General features: G+C 45.7%; 1 protein-coding gene across 1 annotated transcript; it reads right to left on the reverse strand.

Moving 5' to 3' along the window:
• Positions 1-437: 437 nt before the first annotated feature.
• LOC115364500 (deoxyhypusine synthase-like) lies at positions 438-14,374 on the reverse strand. The gene is made up of 10 exons (XM_030059098.1): positions 14,318-14,374; positions 12,992-13,197; positions 12,560-12,715; positions 11,750-11,871; positions 11,049-11,145; positions 2,014-2,100; positions 1,686-1,791; positions 1,493-1,596; positions 934-1,059; positions 438-565 (listed from the first exon to the last, which is right to left on the reverse strand). The coding sequence occupies exons 2-10, from the start codon at positions 13,181-13,183 to the stop codon at positions 467-469; spliced, it is 1,089 nt and encodes a 362-aa protein (XP_029914958.1). The 5' UTR covers positions 13,184-13,197; positions 14,318-14,374; the 3' UTR covers positions 438-466.
• Positions 14,375-17,308: the final 2,934 nt, after the last annotated feature.

Consider the following 17,308-nt stretch of genomic DNA (forward strand, 5'->3'; position numbering starts at 1 on the left):
AAAAAGTGCAAGTCAGATATGGCAAGAGACTAAACTGCAATCCCAAAAGCCTTCAACTACAACACCTTTACTTCAAATTATCCCCATAATCTCTCTCTCACAAACGCGCTCTCTCTCTCTCTCTCTTTTTGTTTCATGCACACACACACACACACACACACACACACACACACACACACACACACACACACACACACACAATACCCAGCAGGAGGTACATTATGCTGTAGCTGCCCACTCAATGCTGGTTTATTGTAACATCTTATTTCTTTAGTGCAATAGCTACAATAACTATAATATCTTCAAAACCCCCACTGTGTAAAAAAAATCTTCAAACACACACAGTCTTTGGTAAACTGCCAACATCAGTGTCTTATGTTTGCAAGACAGTAAAAAAAAAGCACTAAAGAAGAACCAAAAAGCAAAACAAAGTTGGTTGTTTCTAACTGAGGGTTTGAGAAGGCTTTCATTGAGTGGCTTTCTTTCTGGCAATCAGCCTGTCGGCGTGGAGCGCAAAGCTCTCAGCTACCAGCAGAGGGAAGACAATAGAGGCATCTGCAAACACCTGAGGAAAAAAGGTTGACATGCATTATATTACAAACTCGGCGAGCAAGAATCAATGTATTCAACTTTCTTTAAAAAAAAAAAAATAATTAAAACGTTCACAGGTGTAGGCTAAAGCCGGGTGAGAGAGGAAATCTGTTTGTTCTTGCTTCATGAAAACTGCTCATTTGCACAAAGTTAACATTGTTTGTGTGTGTGTGTGTGTGTGTGTGTGTGTGTGTGTGTGTGTGTGTGTGGTTTGGGGGTGTTTTCAGCACTTACACCTACTTGAAAAGACAGCCTGCCAGTTTTTCACCCATGCAAAAAAAAAAAAAAAAAAGCTAAAAGCTTGACTTTGTGTGGCAGTGGTTGTTATTGTGGAAGTGCTACCTTCACAGGCTTAGCCGCTGTGCTGATCTTGCCCCAGGACACTGCCTCATCAGGTCTGGCTCCCGAATCAGAGCCATCAAACTCCTGACCCGTGTTCACATACACCGAGTAGCTGGCTCCGTTTTTCTGTAAGCCAGTGGAAATAGTGCATTGAAACATTAAACTGTGCAAACTGTGTGTGTGTGTGTGTGTGTGTGTGTGTGTGTGTGTGTGTGTGTGTGTGTGTGTGTGTGTGTGTGGGCAGCAATGCAACAATAACAAAGTCATTGGTATCAATATGGACCAGAATAAATTTAGGGTTAGGGTTAGCCTAAGACACTGATTGGTCTGTTTTTCATTTTGTGCAGTAATTGCATTTTCTACATCCAGTTAGTGTTATCATGTTGTTGCAGCTGAAAGTTTTATTTGAGTTTATTTTCTGATTAATGTTTAATATTCACTGTTGCTACACAGTTATATCGTATATCGTATCACTACCAAGATATTTGATATGAAATTTTGTCCATATCGTTCAGCTCTAACACAGAGCAAAACAACTTTTAAAATTGGAGCTGGTTACCAAGAAATTGGAGTTGGCAATGTGGTGCTTGGCTACACCTCCTCCTAGGATGATCATCCCTGTCAGGTTGGAAGCCACTGTAATGTTGTTCAACCTCAAAATATCTGGAGGGAAACACATCTGTGCTGTGAGCAAATAATAAGGCAAACACATTTGGGGTGATCTAGTTTGGTGCCTGTCAGTTTTCTTTTACCCTCCGCTATGTCCACAACGAACCCCGGGATCTGGGCCGAATATTCGTGCAGCACGTCTCCGAAAGCACCGTCCGTCAGGGCCGGGCAAAACACTGGGATATTGTTCTGAAACAGACCAGAGGTCATAGGTGAACAGCAGCCCAGCCACCGACACAGGTTCATACACAAACACACTATCGCTGCACCTACTGGATGCTGAATCAGCAAAGCCTGGAAGCTGGAAGAGGCGAGTTAAAGAATGAGAAATTATTTAAAGAAGAAAAGGAATTGATTGACTTGCTCTGTTGTTCAGTTGTAGTTTTATTTATTTTTTCTCATAGGGCTCACCTTGTAGGCCCAGTAGTAGACAGATTCAGGGTCATTGATCTCTTTGCCCAGGCGATGGATAATCTTTGATGGGGTCCAACGGACCCCCTGAGAGGAGATAGAAAAAATAAAAAACATCAGGTAAGCTGTGACGCATGAGGCACAATCAGGGCATTTTTACGGCATGAATAAGAAGAAGAGATGGAAATGGTATGCACTGAAACAATAAGCCTCTTGATTGATTATTGTTTAAATAATGTGATAAAATGTTTGATGCTTGTAGTTGTGCCCTCTGGAGGGACATACACATCAATATTAGGAGCTGGGCCATCTAACCAGTTCCTGTTTACACTGACCCAGATAAACTCCAGTCTCAGTTAGGAAACCTTTGTAACATACAGTAAATGTCATATACCTTTATTATCCAAGATACACATCCATGTACCCCTCCTTGAACTGCCACCTTATCGTGGTGGAGGGGTTTGTGTGCCCACATGATCCTAGGAGCTATGTTGCCAGGGGCAACTTAGCCCCTGTTAGGGTCTCCCATGGCAAACAGGTCCTAGGTGATAGGCCAGACTAAGAGCAGTTCAAACCCCTTTATGAAGAGGAAACCAACGAGGACAGCAACGTCGCCCGTACGGCGGAGCCGTGGTCCCAACCAGGAGCCAGGCCTGGGGTTGGGGCTCGTGAGCGAGCGCCTGGTGGCTGGTCCTTTGCCCACGGGGCCCGAACTGGTGACGTGGGTCCAACCCTCTGTGGGCTCACCACCCACAAGGGTAGCCGTAAGGGGTTGGTGCCGTGTGGATTGGGTGGCAGTCGAAGGCGGGGGCCTCGGCGACCCGATCTCCGGACACAGCGGCTGGCGGTGGGGACATGGAATGTCACCTCGCTGGGGGGGAAGGAGCCTGAGCTTGTGCGGTAGGTTGAGAGGTACTGACTAGAAATAGTCGGGCTCACCTCCACGCACAGCTTGGGCTCTGGAACCCAGCTCCTCGAGAGGGGCTGGACCCTCCACTACGCTGGAGCTGCCCTCAGTGAGAGGTGGCGGGCAGGTGTGGGCTTACTCATAGCCCCCCAGCTTAGCCGCCATGTGTTGGGGTTTACCCCGGTGAACGAGAGGGTTGCCTCTCTGCGCCTTCGGGTTGGGGAGAGGACTCTCACTGTTGTTTCTGCCTACGGGCCAAATGGCAGTGTAGAGTACCTGGCCTTCTTGGAGTCTCTGGGAGGGGTACTGGATAGTGCTCCGACTGGGGACTCCATTGTTCTACTCGGGGACTTCAACACCCATGTGGGCAGCGACAGTGACACCTGGAGAGGGGTGATTGGGAGGAACGGCCTCCCCGATCTGAAGTGGTGTCTTGTTATTGGACTTCTGTGCTAGTCACAGTCTGTCCATAACGAACACCATGTTCAAGCATAGGGGTGTCCATAAGTGCATGTGGCACCAGGACACCCTAGGCCAGAGGTCGATGATCGACTTTGATGTCAGAAGAATCAGAAATCAGAATCAGAAATTACTTTATTGTCCCCAGGGGAAATTTGTCGTGGACTCCAGTACCTCAGCTGAGAGTACAGTACATCACACTCAAAACAACAATTAAAAGTACAGAAAAAAAAAAAAAAAAACACAAGACATAACAGGTCCGTGCCTGACTTCGCACCAGTCATTATATTGCATCGCCCCACTTGTGCTTAAAAAGTGCATGAGTCCTTAGCACTGCAAATACACTGGTTGAGCCTGAGATACATTAAAATAAATACGATTATAACCATGAAACCCATGACAGCATACAACATAGTCAAAAGTCCTCACAATAAAAAATTGCCCACCAGATGGGGACAAAAGAAGGAAGAAATAGCACCTAACTTATAGCTGGTAATTTATTCAATAGTGCTATGGAAATAGGGAGGAAGGAGAGCTTATATCGATTGTATTTATATCTACTTGCTCTATAACGTCTCCCTGAAGGAAGTACTTCATATTCAGGGTACAAAATATGAGAAGGGTCCTGCAGAATTTTTTTTGCCTGATTTACCACAATGTTCTCAAAGATCAGGTTAAGAGACACATAGGGCTCTAGTTTCGCAGACCTGGCGAGGCGGGGGCGTAGCGCAGATGCGCTTCGCCAACTGGGTGTGGCCAGGCGGATTTTCCAAGTTTGGCACACCGTTCTCGGTGGCGCAAGTACTCCGCCGTCCCTCCTACTGGCGCAAGGGAGGAAAGAAGGCGTGGAGTGGGTTTGACACAGCCGATTCACATTTAACCAATCAAATGAGCCCCTGTCCTCGCCTTTAAAATGCGCTGCGCGAAGGCGTAATGAAAGTTTACACAACTGACATGGAGGTCTACTGCCACAGGCGGAGCGGAGCCCAGGAGACCCGCGCGGAGCGGAGACCGGCGAGCAGTGCGGACATGTCACCAAAACCTCACAGGCGGGCTTCCGGAATGTCAGGCACATGAACAATGCAATAAATACTGACAAAAAACACTATTCAATGCTACGATCACAATCAGCACATACATATATCTCCATATCAACTGTCCCGTCACAGCTGATGTCAGATCAAAGGAGATTGGCACCGTTTATGCTGATTGTGAGGTTTTGGTAATGTGCGCCAGTCAGCCAAACTTCCACTGCACCAGCCCCGCTCCGCCTTGCGCTGAAAGTAGACGTGGTTTCAGATGGCGAGCTTTTGGCGCACCTCGGCAAAGCCTTTTGGCACGAAACTGTCACTGCGCCAAGCGGAATCTGTCGGCACCTCCCCCCGCTGCGCCGCCACTCCCATCTCGGCGCACATCGGACTGCGAAACTTGGACACTGTCCGCCTCTCCCGTTTCGCCGGTTGAAACTAGCTCTGCGCGGGGTTCGCCTCACTGCGCCACCCCGCGCTGCGCCGGGAAACTAGAGCCCATAGTCTTTTTTACCAATGACTTTCAGGGCAACTTTCACCTGCTTTTCGAGCTTAGCTTTGCACTGGACAGTGAGGGGGCCGAACCAGGATGCCATCCCGTATCTAATTAAGCTAACCAGTACAGCATTAAAGAAAGTGGTCATGATTTCAGTACTCACTCCAAACAATCTCAATCTCCGGAGGAAGTGCAGTCTTTGAGCCAATTTCGCACACAGTTCATCTACCTGCACATTCCATTTAAGTAAGTTATCAAGATGGATTCCAAGATACTTATAGGAGTCAACCTGTTCAATTACACTGTTATCAATAACAACAGGGACGTGGACTGTCACATTCCGTGGATCAAACACCATCTCTTTGGTTTTGTTGGAGTTGAGAATGAGATGATTCCTTTCACACCAGACATGGAAAGAGTCAATCTCTCTAAAGTAACCAGAGGGGCAGTCATCAGCACGTAACAGACTTAAAATAATGGTGTCATCCGAAAATTTTATGATAAAGTTGTTAGGCTGACTACTTATACATTCATTAGTATACAGTGTGAATAAGAGAGGCGAGCTAACTGCTCCTTGAGGAACCCCAGTGTTACAGTATTTGACCATTGAGAGAGTGCCATTCACATTGACTTGTTGTGACCTCCCAGTTAGAAGTGAATAAAACCACTTAATAAGTGAAGGATTGACTTGCATGTCAATTAACTTCTTTACGAGCAAGTTCGGACAGACGGTGTCAAACGCAGAACTAAAATCAGCAAACCAAACTCTCGCATAAGCTCTAGAATCTTCAAGATGCTTGCTTATTAGATGAGACACATAAATAACAGCATCCTCTGTGCTGCGCCCCTTCTTATATGCAAACTGTAGGAGGTCAAGGCAAGAAGAGATAGACGGCTTGATCATACTGACAATTAATTTTTCAAAACACTTCACGACAGCACAAGTCAACGAAACAGGACGGAAATCTTTGTTTCCAACAGGGCGTGAAACTTTGGGTACAGGGATAATTATAGATTTTTTCCAAAGCGCTGGAACGGTATGACTATCAATGGACCTTTGAAAGATAGGGAGCCAAGCCTCAGTTAATTCGGAAGAACAATGTTTCAACAGAAAGGCAGGCAACCCATCTGGACCCATAGATTTCTTATTTTTCACTTTACTAAAAGTTGACTGGACCAGAAGAGGGTCAATTAACACACAGTCAGAGGAATCGCTAAGACAATCAAAAACATCTGCCACCCCTGTTGCCTCACTCTGTGAATCAAATCTTAAAAAGAAGTCGTTAAGTTCATTAGCCCTGTCAAGATCATTTAAAGTGACTAGCTGTTTTTTACAAGAGGTCATATTGGTTATTTTTTTCATAGAGTCCCACAGAGATTTGTTGTCCATAGAGTTGAAGCGTTGTTCTATTGCATCCCGATGCTTTTCTTTGGCCTTTTTCAGCAACCGGTTGAGATCTTTTTGTGCGGCTGCCGCTCCCACCCGATCCTTATTTTTGAGAGCCAGCTTCTTGCTGTTAATACACGCTTTTACCTCCTTGGTGATGTAAGGTTTATTATTCGGGAAGATAACAACTTCCTTTTTTGGGACAACATTATTAACACAGAAATTGATGTAATCAGTAATAGTCTCTGTGGCCTCATTAAGCTCCAGGTTGTGGAATATACTCCAGTCCGTGCAAGAAAAGCAGCCTCTCAGGGTCTCTACACTTTCGTCTGACCACTGCAACACCGTCTTATACAGGGGCTTACTGGACTTAAGCACCGTTTTGTATGTCGGCATCAAGTGGACAGTCAGGTGGTCGGAGGTAGAGAGAGACGGGAGAGCCATAGCTTTGTAAGCGTCAGAGATATTCCCATAGCATTTATCCAGAACATTGTTTTTACGAGTACCACATTTAACATACTGGTAAAAACCAGGTAGGGCAGACTCAAAACGACAGTGGTTAAAGTCACCAAGAATAAAAATGGGGGCCCCCGGGGTGCACATGAGTTGGCTTTGCACACAATCAGCTACGCGACAGGCAGCTCTGGTGGCGCTTGCACTGGGGGGGACATATGCTGCACAAATGATGACATTCCCAAACTCTCTAGGTAAATAAAAGGGGCGCATAGAAATGCAGATCATTTCGAGGTCAGGGTCACAGAAAGTATCCTTAACAGTTAGTTGTTTGCACCACTTGTCTCTTACGTATACACATATTCCCCCACCTCTGGATTTCCCAGTGGAGGATTCCCTGTCCGCCCGCACACAAGAGAAGCCTTCAATCTGGATCAAAGAGTCAGGAATGTCCTTGCGGAGCCAAGATTCAGTCAAAACCATGAGACACGACTCTCTGTACTCATGATAATGCCGTGTATTTAGCCTTAGCTCATCCATTTTACTGCACAATGAGCGCACGTTACTCAGAATAATGGAGGGGAGAGGTGGTTTGTTACCCCTTCGCCGTAGCCGCTGTCTAACGCCTCCACGCCTGCCCCTCTTGCGCCGGTGTGGTCCATTGGTCGCTGGTCTCCTCCTGACCTCCTCCGGTAGGCGATCCGGCGGTATGGCCCCTTTATCCCGGAGAGCGAGCAGAGACTCTCTCGAGTATACTCGGAATAGTCCATTATCCACGGAGGGTGGAAGCGGTGGATGCAAACTCTTGCTCAAGAGTTCGCCAACCACCAAAAAGAGTAGCAGCAGCGAAAGAAGGGTCCTCATGACTCAGTTCAGCTTAGCGTTCTCAGATAAGAAGGCCCAATTGCAGTTGGAGGCGTGCTAGCATATTGACCTGGCAGCTAGCGTCCCAGTCTTAGGTGGCGTCCTGTTAGCAGCTTTCAGATCAGTCATTCCCACAGCAGTGTAGACATAGGAGAAGCGCAGCATGGATCATGTACACAATAAAAAACGATGACCCCACATAAAACACTTAGGAGGACAAAAACAAGATGCAGCTGCAACGTGGTGTCCGTGTCGCCGCAGAGCATCCGATCTCCTGCCGTATGTCTTGGACACTCGGGTGAAGAGAGGGGCTGAGCTGTCAACTGATCACCACCTGGTGGTGAGTTGGATCCGCTGACGGAGGGGGAAGCTTGACAGACCTGGCAGGCCCAATTGTGAGGGTCTGTTGGGAACATCTGGCCAAACCCTCCATTGGGGAGGTCTTCAACTCCCACCTCCGGGAGAGTAAATCCCAGCTCCCGGGGGAGGCTGGGGACATTAAGTCCGAATGGACAATGTTCTCGGCCTCCATTGTCGACGCAGCTGTTCGGAGCTGTGGCCGCAAGGTCTGTGGTGCCTATCATGGCGGCAATCCCAGAACCCGGTGGTGGACACCGGAAGTAAGGGATGTTGTCAAGCTGAAGAAGGAGTCCTACAGGTCCATGTTGGCCTGTGTGACTCCTGAGGCAGCTGACGGGTACCAGCAGGCCAGAAGTGCCATGGCTCGGGCAGTGGTGGAGGCAAAAACTCGGAGCTGGGAGGAGTTTGGGGAGGCCATGGAAGAGGACTATCGGTCAGCCTTGAAGAAATTCTGGCAAACTGTCCGGCACCTCAGGAGGAGGAAGCAGCACACTGCCGACACTGTTTACAGTGCAGGTGGTGAGCTGTTGACCTCGACTGGGGATATTGTCGGGCGGTGGAAGGAATACTTTGAGGATCTCCTCAATCCCACCGTCACGTCTTCCGTTGAGGAAGCAGAGGCTGAGGACCCAGAGGTGGAATCGTCCATCACCCAAGCCGAGGTCACTGGGGTGGTTCGTAAGCTCCTCAGTGGCAGGGCAGCGGGGGTGGATGAGATCCGCCCTGAGTATCTCAAGTCTCTGGATGTTGTAGGGCTGTCTTGGCTGACATGCCTCTGCAACATCGCGTGGTGGTTGGGGACAGTACCTCTGGAGTGGCAGACTGGGGTGGTGGTCCCTCTTTTTAAAAAGGGGGACCATGCCTTGTATGTCTCTAAAATATGAATAAAAAAAAAAAAAAAAAAAAAAAAAAAAAAAAAGGGGGACCAGAGGGTGTGTTCCAACTACAGGGGGATCACACTTCTCAGCCTACCTGGGAAGGTCTACGGCAGGGTACTGGAGAGGAGGATCCAGCCAATAGTCAAACCTCGGATCCAGGAGGAACAATGCGGTTTTCGTCCCGGCCGTGGAACACTGGACCAGCTCTATACCCTCTGGAGGGTGCTCAAGGGTTCATGGGAGTTTGCCCAACCAGTCCACATGTGCTTTGTGGATCTGGAGAAGGAATTCGACCGTGTCCCCCGTGGTACCCTGTGGGGAGTGCTCCAGGAGTATGGGGTCCAAGGCCCTTTGCTAAGGGCTGTTCGGTCCCTGTATGACCGGAGCAGGAGCTTGGTTCGCATTGCCAGCAATAAGTCAGACCTGTTCCCGGTGCATGTTGGACTCCAACAGTGCTGCCCTTTATCACCGGTTCTGTTCATAATCTTTATGGACAGAATTTCTAGGTGCAGCCGGGGGCCGGAGGGAGTCCTTTTTGGGAGTCACAGGATTTCATCACTGCTTTTCGCGGATGATGTTGTCCTGTTGGCTCCTTCGAAGCGGGACCTTCAGCAGGCACTGGGGCGGTTCGCAGCCAAAAGGCAAAGCTCTCGATTTACCAGTCGATCTACGTTCCTACCCACACCTATGGTTATGAGCTTTGGGTAATGACCGAAAGGACAAGATCGTGGATACAAGCGGCCGAAACGAGTTTCCTTCACAGGGTGGCCGGGCGCTCCCTTAGAGATAGGGTGAGGAGTTCAGTCACCTGGGAGGAACTCGGAGTAGAGCCGCTGCTCCTCCGCATCGAGAGGAACCAGTTGAGGTGGCTCAGGCATCTGTTCCAGATGCCCCCTGGACGCCTCCCGGGGGAGGTGTTCCAGGCATGCCCCACCGGGAGAAGGCCCCGGGGAAGATCCAGGACTATGTCTCTCGGCTGGCCTGGGAACGCCTTGGTGTCCCTCCCGAGGAGCTGGCGGAAGTGTCTGGGTAGAGGGAAGTCTGGGCGTCTCTGCTTAGACTGCTGCCCCCGTGACCCGGCCCCAGATAAGTGGCAGACGACGACGACGACATGCATGTACATGCTCTATTTCATTTCATTTCATTGTTATTTATTCCGTTAATGAAAATGCACAGTATTGAAATTGGTACAAAAAACTTCACATCACATATTTCAGATTGATGCTTTTCATGATTAGAAAGGAGGAGAGAGAAGAATATAATTCTTATTTTTGTCTGCCCCTTACTGTTATGTAATTGGTAATGTTAATAATGGCCCGTTTATTAAGGTATGCAAAGCTAGTTGAGATATAATTTAAGATTCACAGGGCCTGCTGAGTTTTTTGTTTAGTTGTTTGGTTTTTGGTATTTGATTTAATTTAAAAGTATTTCTTTTTTGTCACTTCATAAAATTTGAGGGCGGGAGGGTATGAATCGGTGTGCATCCGTTCATCACACAGTGGCATAACTTCCAAACAGATGACTGAATTTAAACTGAATTTGTTGGGAAAGTTGGTCATGAGCCAAGCAACAAGTAGATAACTTTAGAACTTGTCCAAAACGGGGCATGGTGATGCCCGTGGCATATCACACAAGGGAACATAACTTCTTAATGGATTAACTCCTCAGGCCTTTCAGTCAAAAGTGGGCAGGCAGCAGGTGTAACATAACTTATATACAGTACTTATATAACTTGTATAAAATAACAACAAAACTGCCCAAAACAGAACAAAACAGATTCTAGACCAGAGGTATTAGCTCTACCATTGGCGTGGTAAAGAGATACTCCAACGTTTTAGGCAAATATCTTTTTTCCAACTTAACCAGACAAGATGTTCAATACCATTTAGCCTCTGTACATCCAGTGGTTCAGTTCCTATAGGTAGCATTTCTTGTTAGCTAAATACTTGAAATGTATGGGAGTCATTAGCCTAGTTCCATCAAAGTGAAAAAATAAACCTTACAGCAACTCTAAAGCTGTCTGGTTTACGCAAGGTATTATGTATTTTTACATGTATTTGAAAAGTCTGGGTATGTCAGAAAAAGTGTATTATGCCCAAAATGTTGGAGTATTCCTTTAATTGAATTCAGCATGATTTCTGTTTGCACTAGCAGCACCTGTAAGACTTGAGTACAGGTAGACAGGCATTCAAGGTTGACTGACCTCAGTCTCCTGCTCCACCAGCATCTGCTTAAAGATGGGCAACACCCACTCCTCAAACAAAATGTAGTTGTCATTGGGCATCAGAAGGTTCCCTATCCTACACCCAGGATGATACACAAGACAAGGGAATGCTGTTTAAAAAAAAAAAAAAAAAATGAAATGGCAGTGTTTACATATTGGGCCAGCATCAGCATCACATCCTGGTGTGGATGTGGAAAAAAAAATAAATAAATAAAAAAATAAAAAAAAGCCTGTTGAGAGAAACAAGTGCATGGTGCTCAGTGTTACTTGGCATGTAGTTTTGGCCATTGACCTGCACTTTGTTTTAGGTGTGTGCTCTGCGTTCTTTTGATGCTGTATATACTACTTATATAATACCTTAGTTAGAATTCATAAAAACAAGTAATCAAAGTATGGCTCACTATAGTTTCTCATCCTTGAAGACATTTGAAATATATTTTCCTATGTAAAATTGCAGATGATTGATGTAAGTGAGGAAAATTTTGACTCAACTTATATAAAAATTAAAGTAAAATTAAATTAACTTTTAAAAAATAAGTTAAGTCCACATGGTTCTCAGGATCGGCCTAACTCATTGATAAATTATTGCACTTTTTCTTTCATTGTCAGTTGAGTCTAGAGGCTTTTGCTCAGATCTGAAGGGACTAACATGCTGATCAGTGTTAATGTGGAGGCCTGACCTGTTGTGGCCCTTTTCAAACAGGTCTTTGCCAGGCAGGGCAAAGTCTCCCATGTAGACAGGTGCCAAACACTTGATAAAATCCTCCTCTATACCTCCTGCTGTGGTCACCAGGACATCCACCTTCACAGGGAAAGGAAAGAGATTGCAATGATATTAGAGAATGAAATGGACTTCTATGCAGAGTAAAACGATATTTATGACCACACACCTCGGAGCTAAACATATGCAAAATGTGATGATATCATGGTAAGCAAATCTAACCGTAACCTTAACCCTAAACCAACATCTGCAAGAGTTTTCTGAATCTAGGGTTACCATCTAGACTGGATCATGGGATCTACTTTCTCATTCAAACAGCTCTATTATGAAAATTCAGCAGTCAGCGTTTAATAAAAAATTGACCATGGCTTGATTGAGTCATGTTTGTAACTTGTTCATATTTTACTTAAAACTATGTTTTCAAGAGTCGTTTTGTGAGCCTGACACGCATGAATGAGGAGGTGAGACAACAGAAGATCTGTGCTCTACAGAGGAGCTCCCAGTGAGCGTCACAATATAGACTTACACTCAGCTCAAGAACATATACAGCCAAATGTTTTACTAAACTTCCACATCGCTTTAAAACTTCACATTTTTAAATCTGCTGAAGCATTTACTGAGTCCAGATTTATCCTCACATCACACAGGTTAATCCAGGAGCGATGCTGCCTTTGAAATATAACCAGTCTCCAGTTATCGCAGATCGTTTCAGTGTATTTTCCAACTGGAATCTATTCCTCCTCTACACACAGAGGGCTGAGATATATACCATGCTGTGCTCTGCTAGGTAGCGGATACTCTCCCTGACTCCACAGCTGATCATGTTGGAGGTGTAACCCAAGTAGATGGTGCAGCCTTTGCGGCAGGGGCAGGTGGAAGGTGCTTCCTGATCACTGTCACTCACTGGCTCCAGACGCTTCTCTATCTGTGCAAGTGGAGGAATGGCAAAGAAAGATGTTACAAGACCATACTAACCAACTCACTGATAGAGATATTGAAAGCTGGGCAACCTTTATCTACAGAATATGAGCAAGCTGTCATGACGAATTCATGCACTGAAATATGATTCAATAGCAGAGTCATTCGGCCTACTGTGCCTGCTAGATGAAATGTGACCCCAAGCTGTCTGCAGCATCTGCAGGGAAAACAAACTTGAAACATGGTGTGTCCCCCAACTTTCCCTGTTCGCCATCCATCTCACCATGCAGTTGATCTGCTCGATAGCCAAACCCACGTTGGTAGCCTGGAAGCCCATGCTGGTGTAGGACTGTAGCAGGGCTCGGTGATCCACCCCATTGTTGAAGTCATAGCCCCGTACCTGGAGTGCATTGTCTGGCATGGGCACGCTTTTCTTATAGAGCACCTTTTGCAATGGGTGGCAATGGTTTTCCATGTCATCTGAGGAATCTAGGAACACAAAGTTGTGCATTTGTATTTACACAGTGTTGTGTCACATAAAAAAGATCAGGTAGTGAAATCATTCAGCTGTGCATAAATCACAGGCTGCACTTAAATGGTAAGTTTGGACAAATGTGTCCAAGTTTAAATATCCATTGGTGTTGCTTTCTCTTTGTGGTGCAAGGAGCCTATGGATGGCTTCTTCTAACCCTCTAAAATGTGAACTACCATATATTGCAGACCTGCTGATGAGGCTCTGAGGTGCTGTTAAAATACAAATGATTTGTTGGTTGGATTTAGGGAGACTTACTTTGTCTCCATCATACACCAACTCACTGTGTTACCTGCAGGAAACACAGAGTTCTTCAGCAGAGCAGAGAGGAGAAAAAGCAGCAGGAGCTGTAGAGTCTCAGATCAAGTTTTTGGTGATAACTAGTCTAAGTCAATCATAATATAACCAGCCTCAACCCTTATGGATACACAAGGGTTGTGCTATTGTGGTGCTGTGTTTCCAACAGGCAGACAAGGAGGCAAGAGAGGGCAGGTTTGAATATGGGGGGTGAGCCAAACCGGCCTATCCCCACCAAACACTTTGACAACAACATCTCATAATTGGTGGATGCCAATAAAGTAGATGAGAGAAAGGGAGAAGAGAGAACACACACACACACACACACACACACACACACACACACACACACACACACACACACACACACACACACACACACACACGCACACATAAATGTGCATATTGGTGGTATCGATGCGGGCCAGCGGGGAGCCTCCGCGGCCCCACCCCTCCTCTCAGACGCATTTGGCACAGACAGGGCGGCGAGGCGTTTTTGCGAAAGCAACGATAAGAGCAAAGTTTGGCAGGAAAAAAACAGAGAAAACAATCACCTGTATTAATATGCCTTCAACTGCCTCCGTCTGTTTGGGGACAGAGCAGCTTTTAACCCCATCATGAGTTTTATTTATTTATCTTTTTTATGTCTTTATTTCCTGCAATGCCCACATTCTAATTTTAGTCACAGACATCCTCCATATCACTGTGCACTGTCACTTCAATGGAAAAATAATTCAAGATAAGCGTCTCTGTTCAGCCTGTATTTCTGGTTGTACTCACCTACTAAGGAGGTTGCAGCGACACATTTGAAGCTCTGCCTTTTACTCAAAGCTGCGGGCGGAAGGCGGCCCGGGCTGAACTGACTACCTGCTGCCGCTCCGAGGTTAATCTCACACTCTCCGACGGGCGTGGGGCTTCGGGGGCGGATGTCCCTCGGCCAGATCTGGGGCAAGCAGATGACTGCCAAGTCATCATCTGGACCTGCCCTCTGGCATGATGAGCTTACAGGGGGTACTGTGCCCAAACAAGGCTGCTGTGAAAATAGGCTCTGTGATAACAGCAGGCTACCTCCTGTAGGAGAATGTTTATGGAATTCCCTGTTTTGTGGCAGCAGGCATGGTTTTTGCATTATTGCATTGAGACAATAAGATAAACACAACTCCAGTTTGGGTGCTATAAACTCACACCTCCTCATAATAATTTTGACTAATCAGATCACTTCTTTCGATTTTGTGAGAACTGTGGAAACTGGAGTTTTCTTAAAACACACACACACACACACACACACACACACACAATCAGATTTAATAGCCAACAAATTACAGCAATGATTCTGTTCTGCTGCAAAGTGTTAATAGCTGCCATCTACCTTTTTCTATTGGAGATAACAACACAATGCTTCAGACACTTTTAAAAATTGACTGACTGACTGTTTGAGTGTACAGGAGAGGACACAGGCAGTTCCTCCCTGGTCCCTGTATAAACTGGTCAACGAGTTTGGAGTGCACGTCTCTGTACTTCTGTAGGGGCCAGCAGGTTTTATAAGGTGTGTCCATGTTGTGCAGAGCTCTTTGGAAATGTGCATCACTTCCATCAAACCACAGAGCAGCATACCGGCTCTGCTGCCCTCAGGTGGCTCTAGAAATTTACTCCATCATAAGAGAAGCCTGTCATACAAGCAGCTGTGGAGGACAGATAGAAACCCAGTTAATCCAACCCAGTACACACGCTTTGGTGTGTTGCCAGTACTGTAGTAGTTTTATTGTCTTTTAATCAATAAAAAAAATTATATTCTGATGTACAAGAGGAAGTTTCTACTGTTTGAAGATTTTATATCTGTGTGAAACAAGCACGCATAACATTAATGAAGGGGTTCATGTGATTTTGGAGAGACGTGTGAGCCAGCGCTGGGTCCTCTGTCCTGGATCTACCTCAAGATGTCAAACACACAGGGACTGGGCTGATCCCTCACCTCCTCTTCACCGAGTGATGATCACAAGAAACCATTAAGGACTCTGATCACACTGCTGTTTTTGAGTTGTCCTGCAACACGAAACATTATGTTTAAGTCTCAAAAAAAAATTACTCACATTGTTTTGTCTTGGCTTTCAAAAGTAATTTCTTAAGGATTATCTTAGATTAGCCTCTGTTTGTTTTTCTTTTACACTCGGGCAATAAACAGACTACAAGAAAATAAATGAGATTTTGAAGAGAATTTCTGACTTTCTAGTCTTAGTCTAAGTGGAGTGAGTTTTGGGCTTTTCCTTATCAATTCATCAGAGGCTTGTGTAAAAGTTTTTTAGTTAGTTTTTGTCATCCGCCTGTAGCGTAATTTGCCATAGGCCCATGGGTTTTATGACCCATGGGCCCCTTTGCCTGACCTGGGGGGCCCCCTGGGCCCTTGCTGGAAAAAATAAATAATTTCACCATTTACCGTTAATATTTGTGACTTCCTTTCTGTCTTACCTAAATAATAGATGCAGTCAAAAATGATTCATGATCACCGTATCAAAACCTTGCAGGCTACGTAGCCTGGTTGCGTGGTTGGTTTGTTACATCTGAGAGCTCTTAAAGCCAAGCTAGAACGAACGAGTCAGAACCAGAACGCAACGCACGCGGTCACTCACGGCAGAGTCATTTCTAGCTAGCTCGTGACAGTGTAGCTCAGTGTTTCTCAAGTGGGGGTACGCGTACCCCTGGGGGTACTTGAAGGAACTCCAAGGGGTACGTGACATTTTAAAAATTATACAACACGTAGATCCGACCGAGCAATCTGATTGATCAATCAGACGTTTAGAATGTGCTCAAATGAGCATGACAGTACGGTTAACCGTGCTCAAATTAAAAATATTGAATCAATCACTGAAACAATTAGGCTACTCTGCCTATATCTTATTGCCCGAGTCTGTGTGGTTTCCATGGCAACACTAAACGTTTCGCCGAAACCCACAGCAAAAGCCGCCATCAGCTTTGTTAGTCTGCATAATGAACCGTTTTGTTGTCAGTTTTGATTTATTTGGTGACCTAAGTTTGGATGAATGCTTGAACGAGGAAGACAAGACAGAAGAGAAAAAGGAGAGATACGTGAGAGTGACGAGTGAAGAGCTGGATCAGCTGGAGAGGTCAGGAAATGAAGCCGGTACGGCCCGGTCAACGTCTTGGGCCGTCAAATGTCTACAAGACTACCTGACAAACACCGGGCAAGCAGCTGATTTCTCACCTGTAAGGAAAGAAGAGCTAAACAAGATCCTCCGTGAATTTTATGGAGCTCTACTTTCTATAATAAAATGCCGCAGCGGAGTCAGCACCACGGACAGTACCTGCTGAGGCAGATTCAGCACCATGGACAGTACCTGTAAGATTTTCCACGGAGATGAGCGGTTATAACTTTGTTCTTGTTATTAATGTGTTAATGTTATCAATTATTAATTAGCCTATTAATCATTATTAATTTGTTCAGTCCTTATGAGTTTCCTGGGCCAATGGCCATTGATTTAATAAATTTTAAAGTTTGTTTGCATCTGTACATTGAAATGAACATTTAATAAATCAACACATCTGTGAAAACTGTCGTCTTTATTTCAGAGGTAAATTGATAACAGCCTGAAAAGGTGATTAGCAAAAGCCCCCGAAAGGTGGGGTTGAAATTATATAACTCTCTTCAACCTTAATGTTACTGCTTACTGTCTTTACTTTTGCTGCTTAGCCACATTAATCGGAGCTGACGTTAAATTGGAGTGACACACCCCCGGCTGACGTAAAACATCTGCC

This window comes from Myripristis murdjan, chromosome 8 (assembly GCF_902150065.1).
Source record: "Myripristis murdjan chromosome 8, fMyrMur1.1, whole genome shotgun sequence".
Lineage (NCBI taxonomy): Eukaryota > Metazoa > Chordata > Actinopteri > Holocentriformes > Holocentridae > Myripristis > Myripristis murdjan.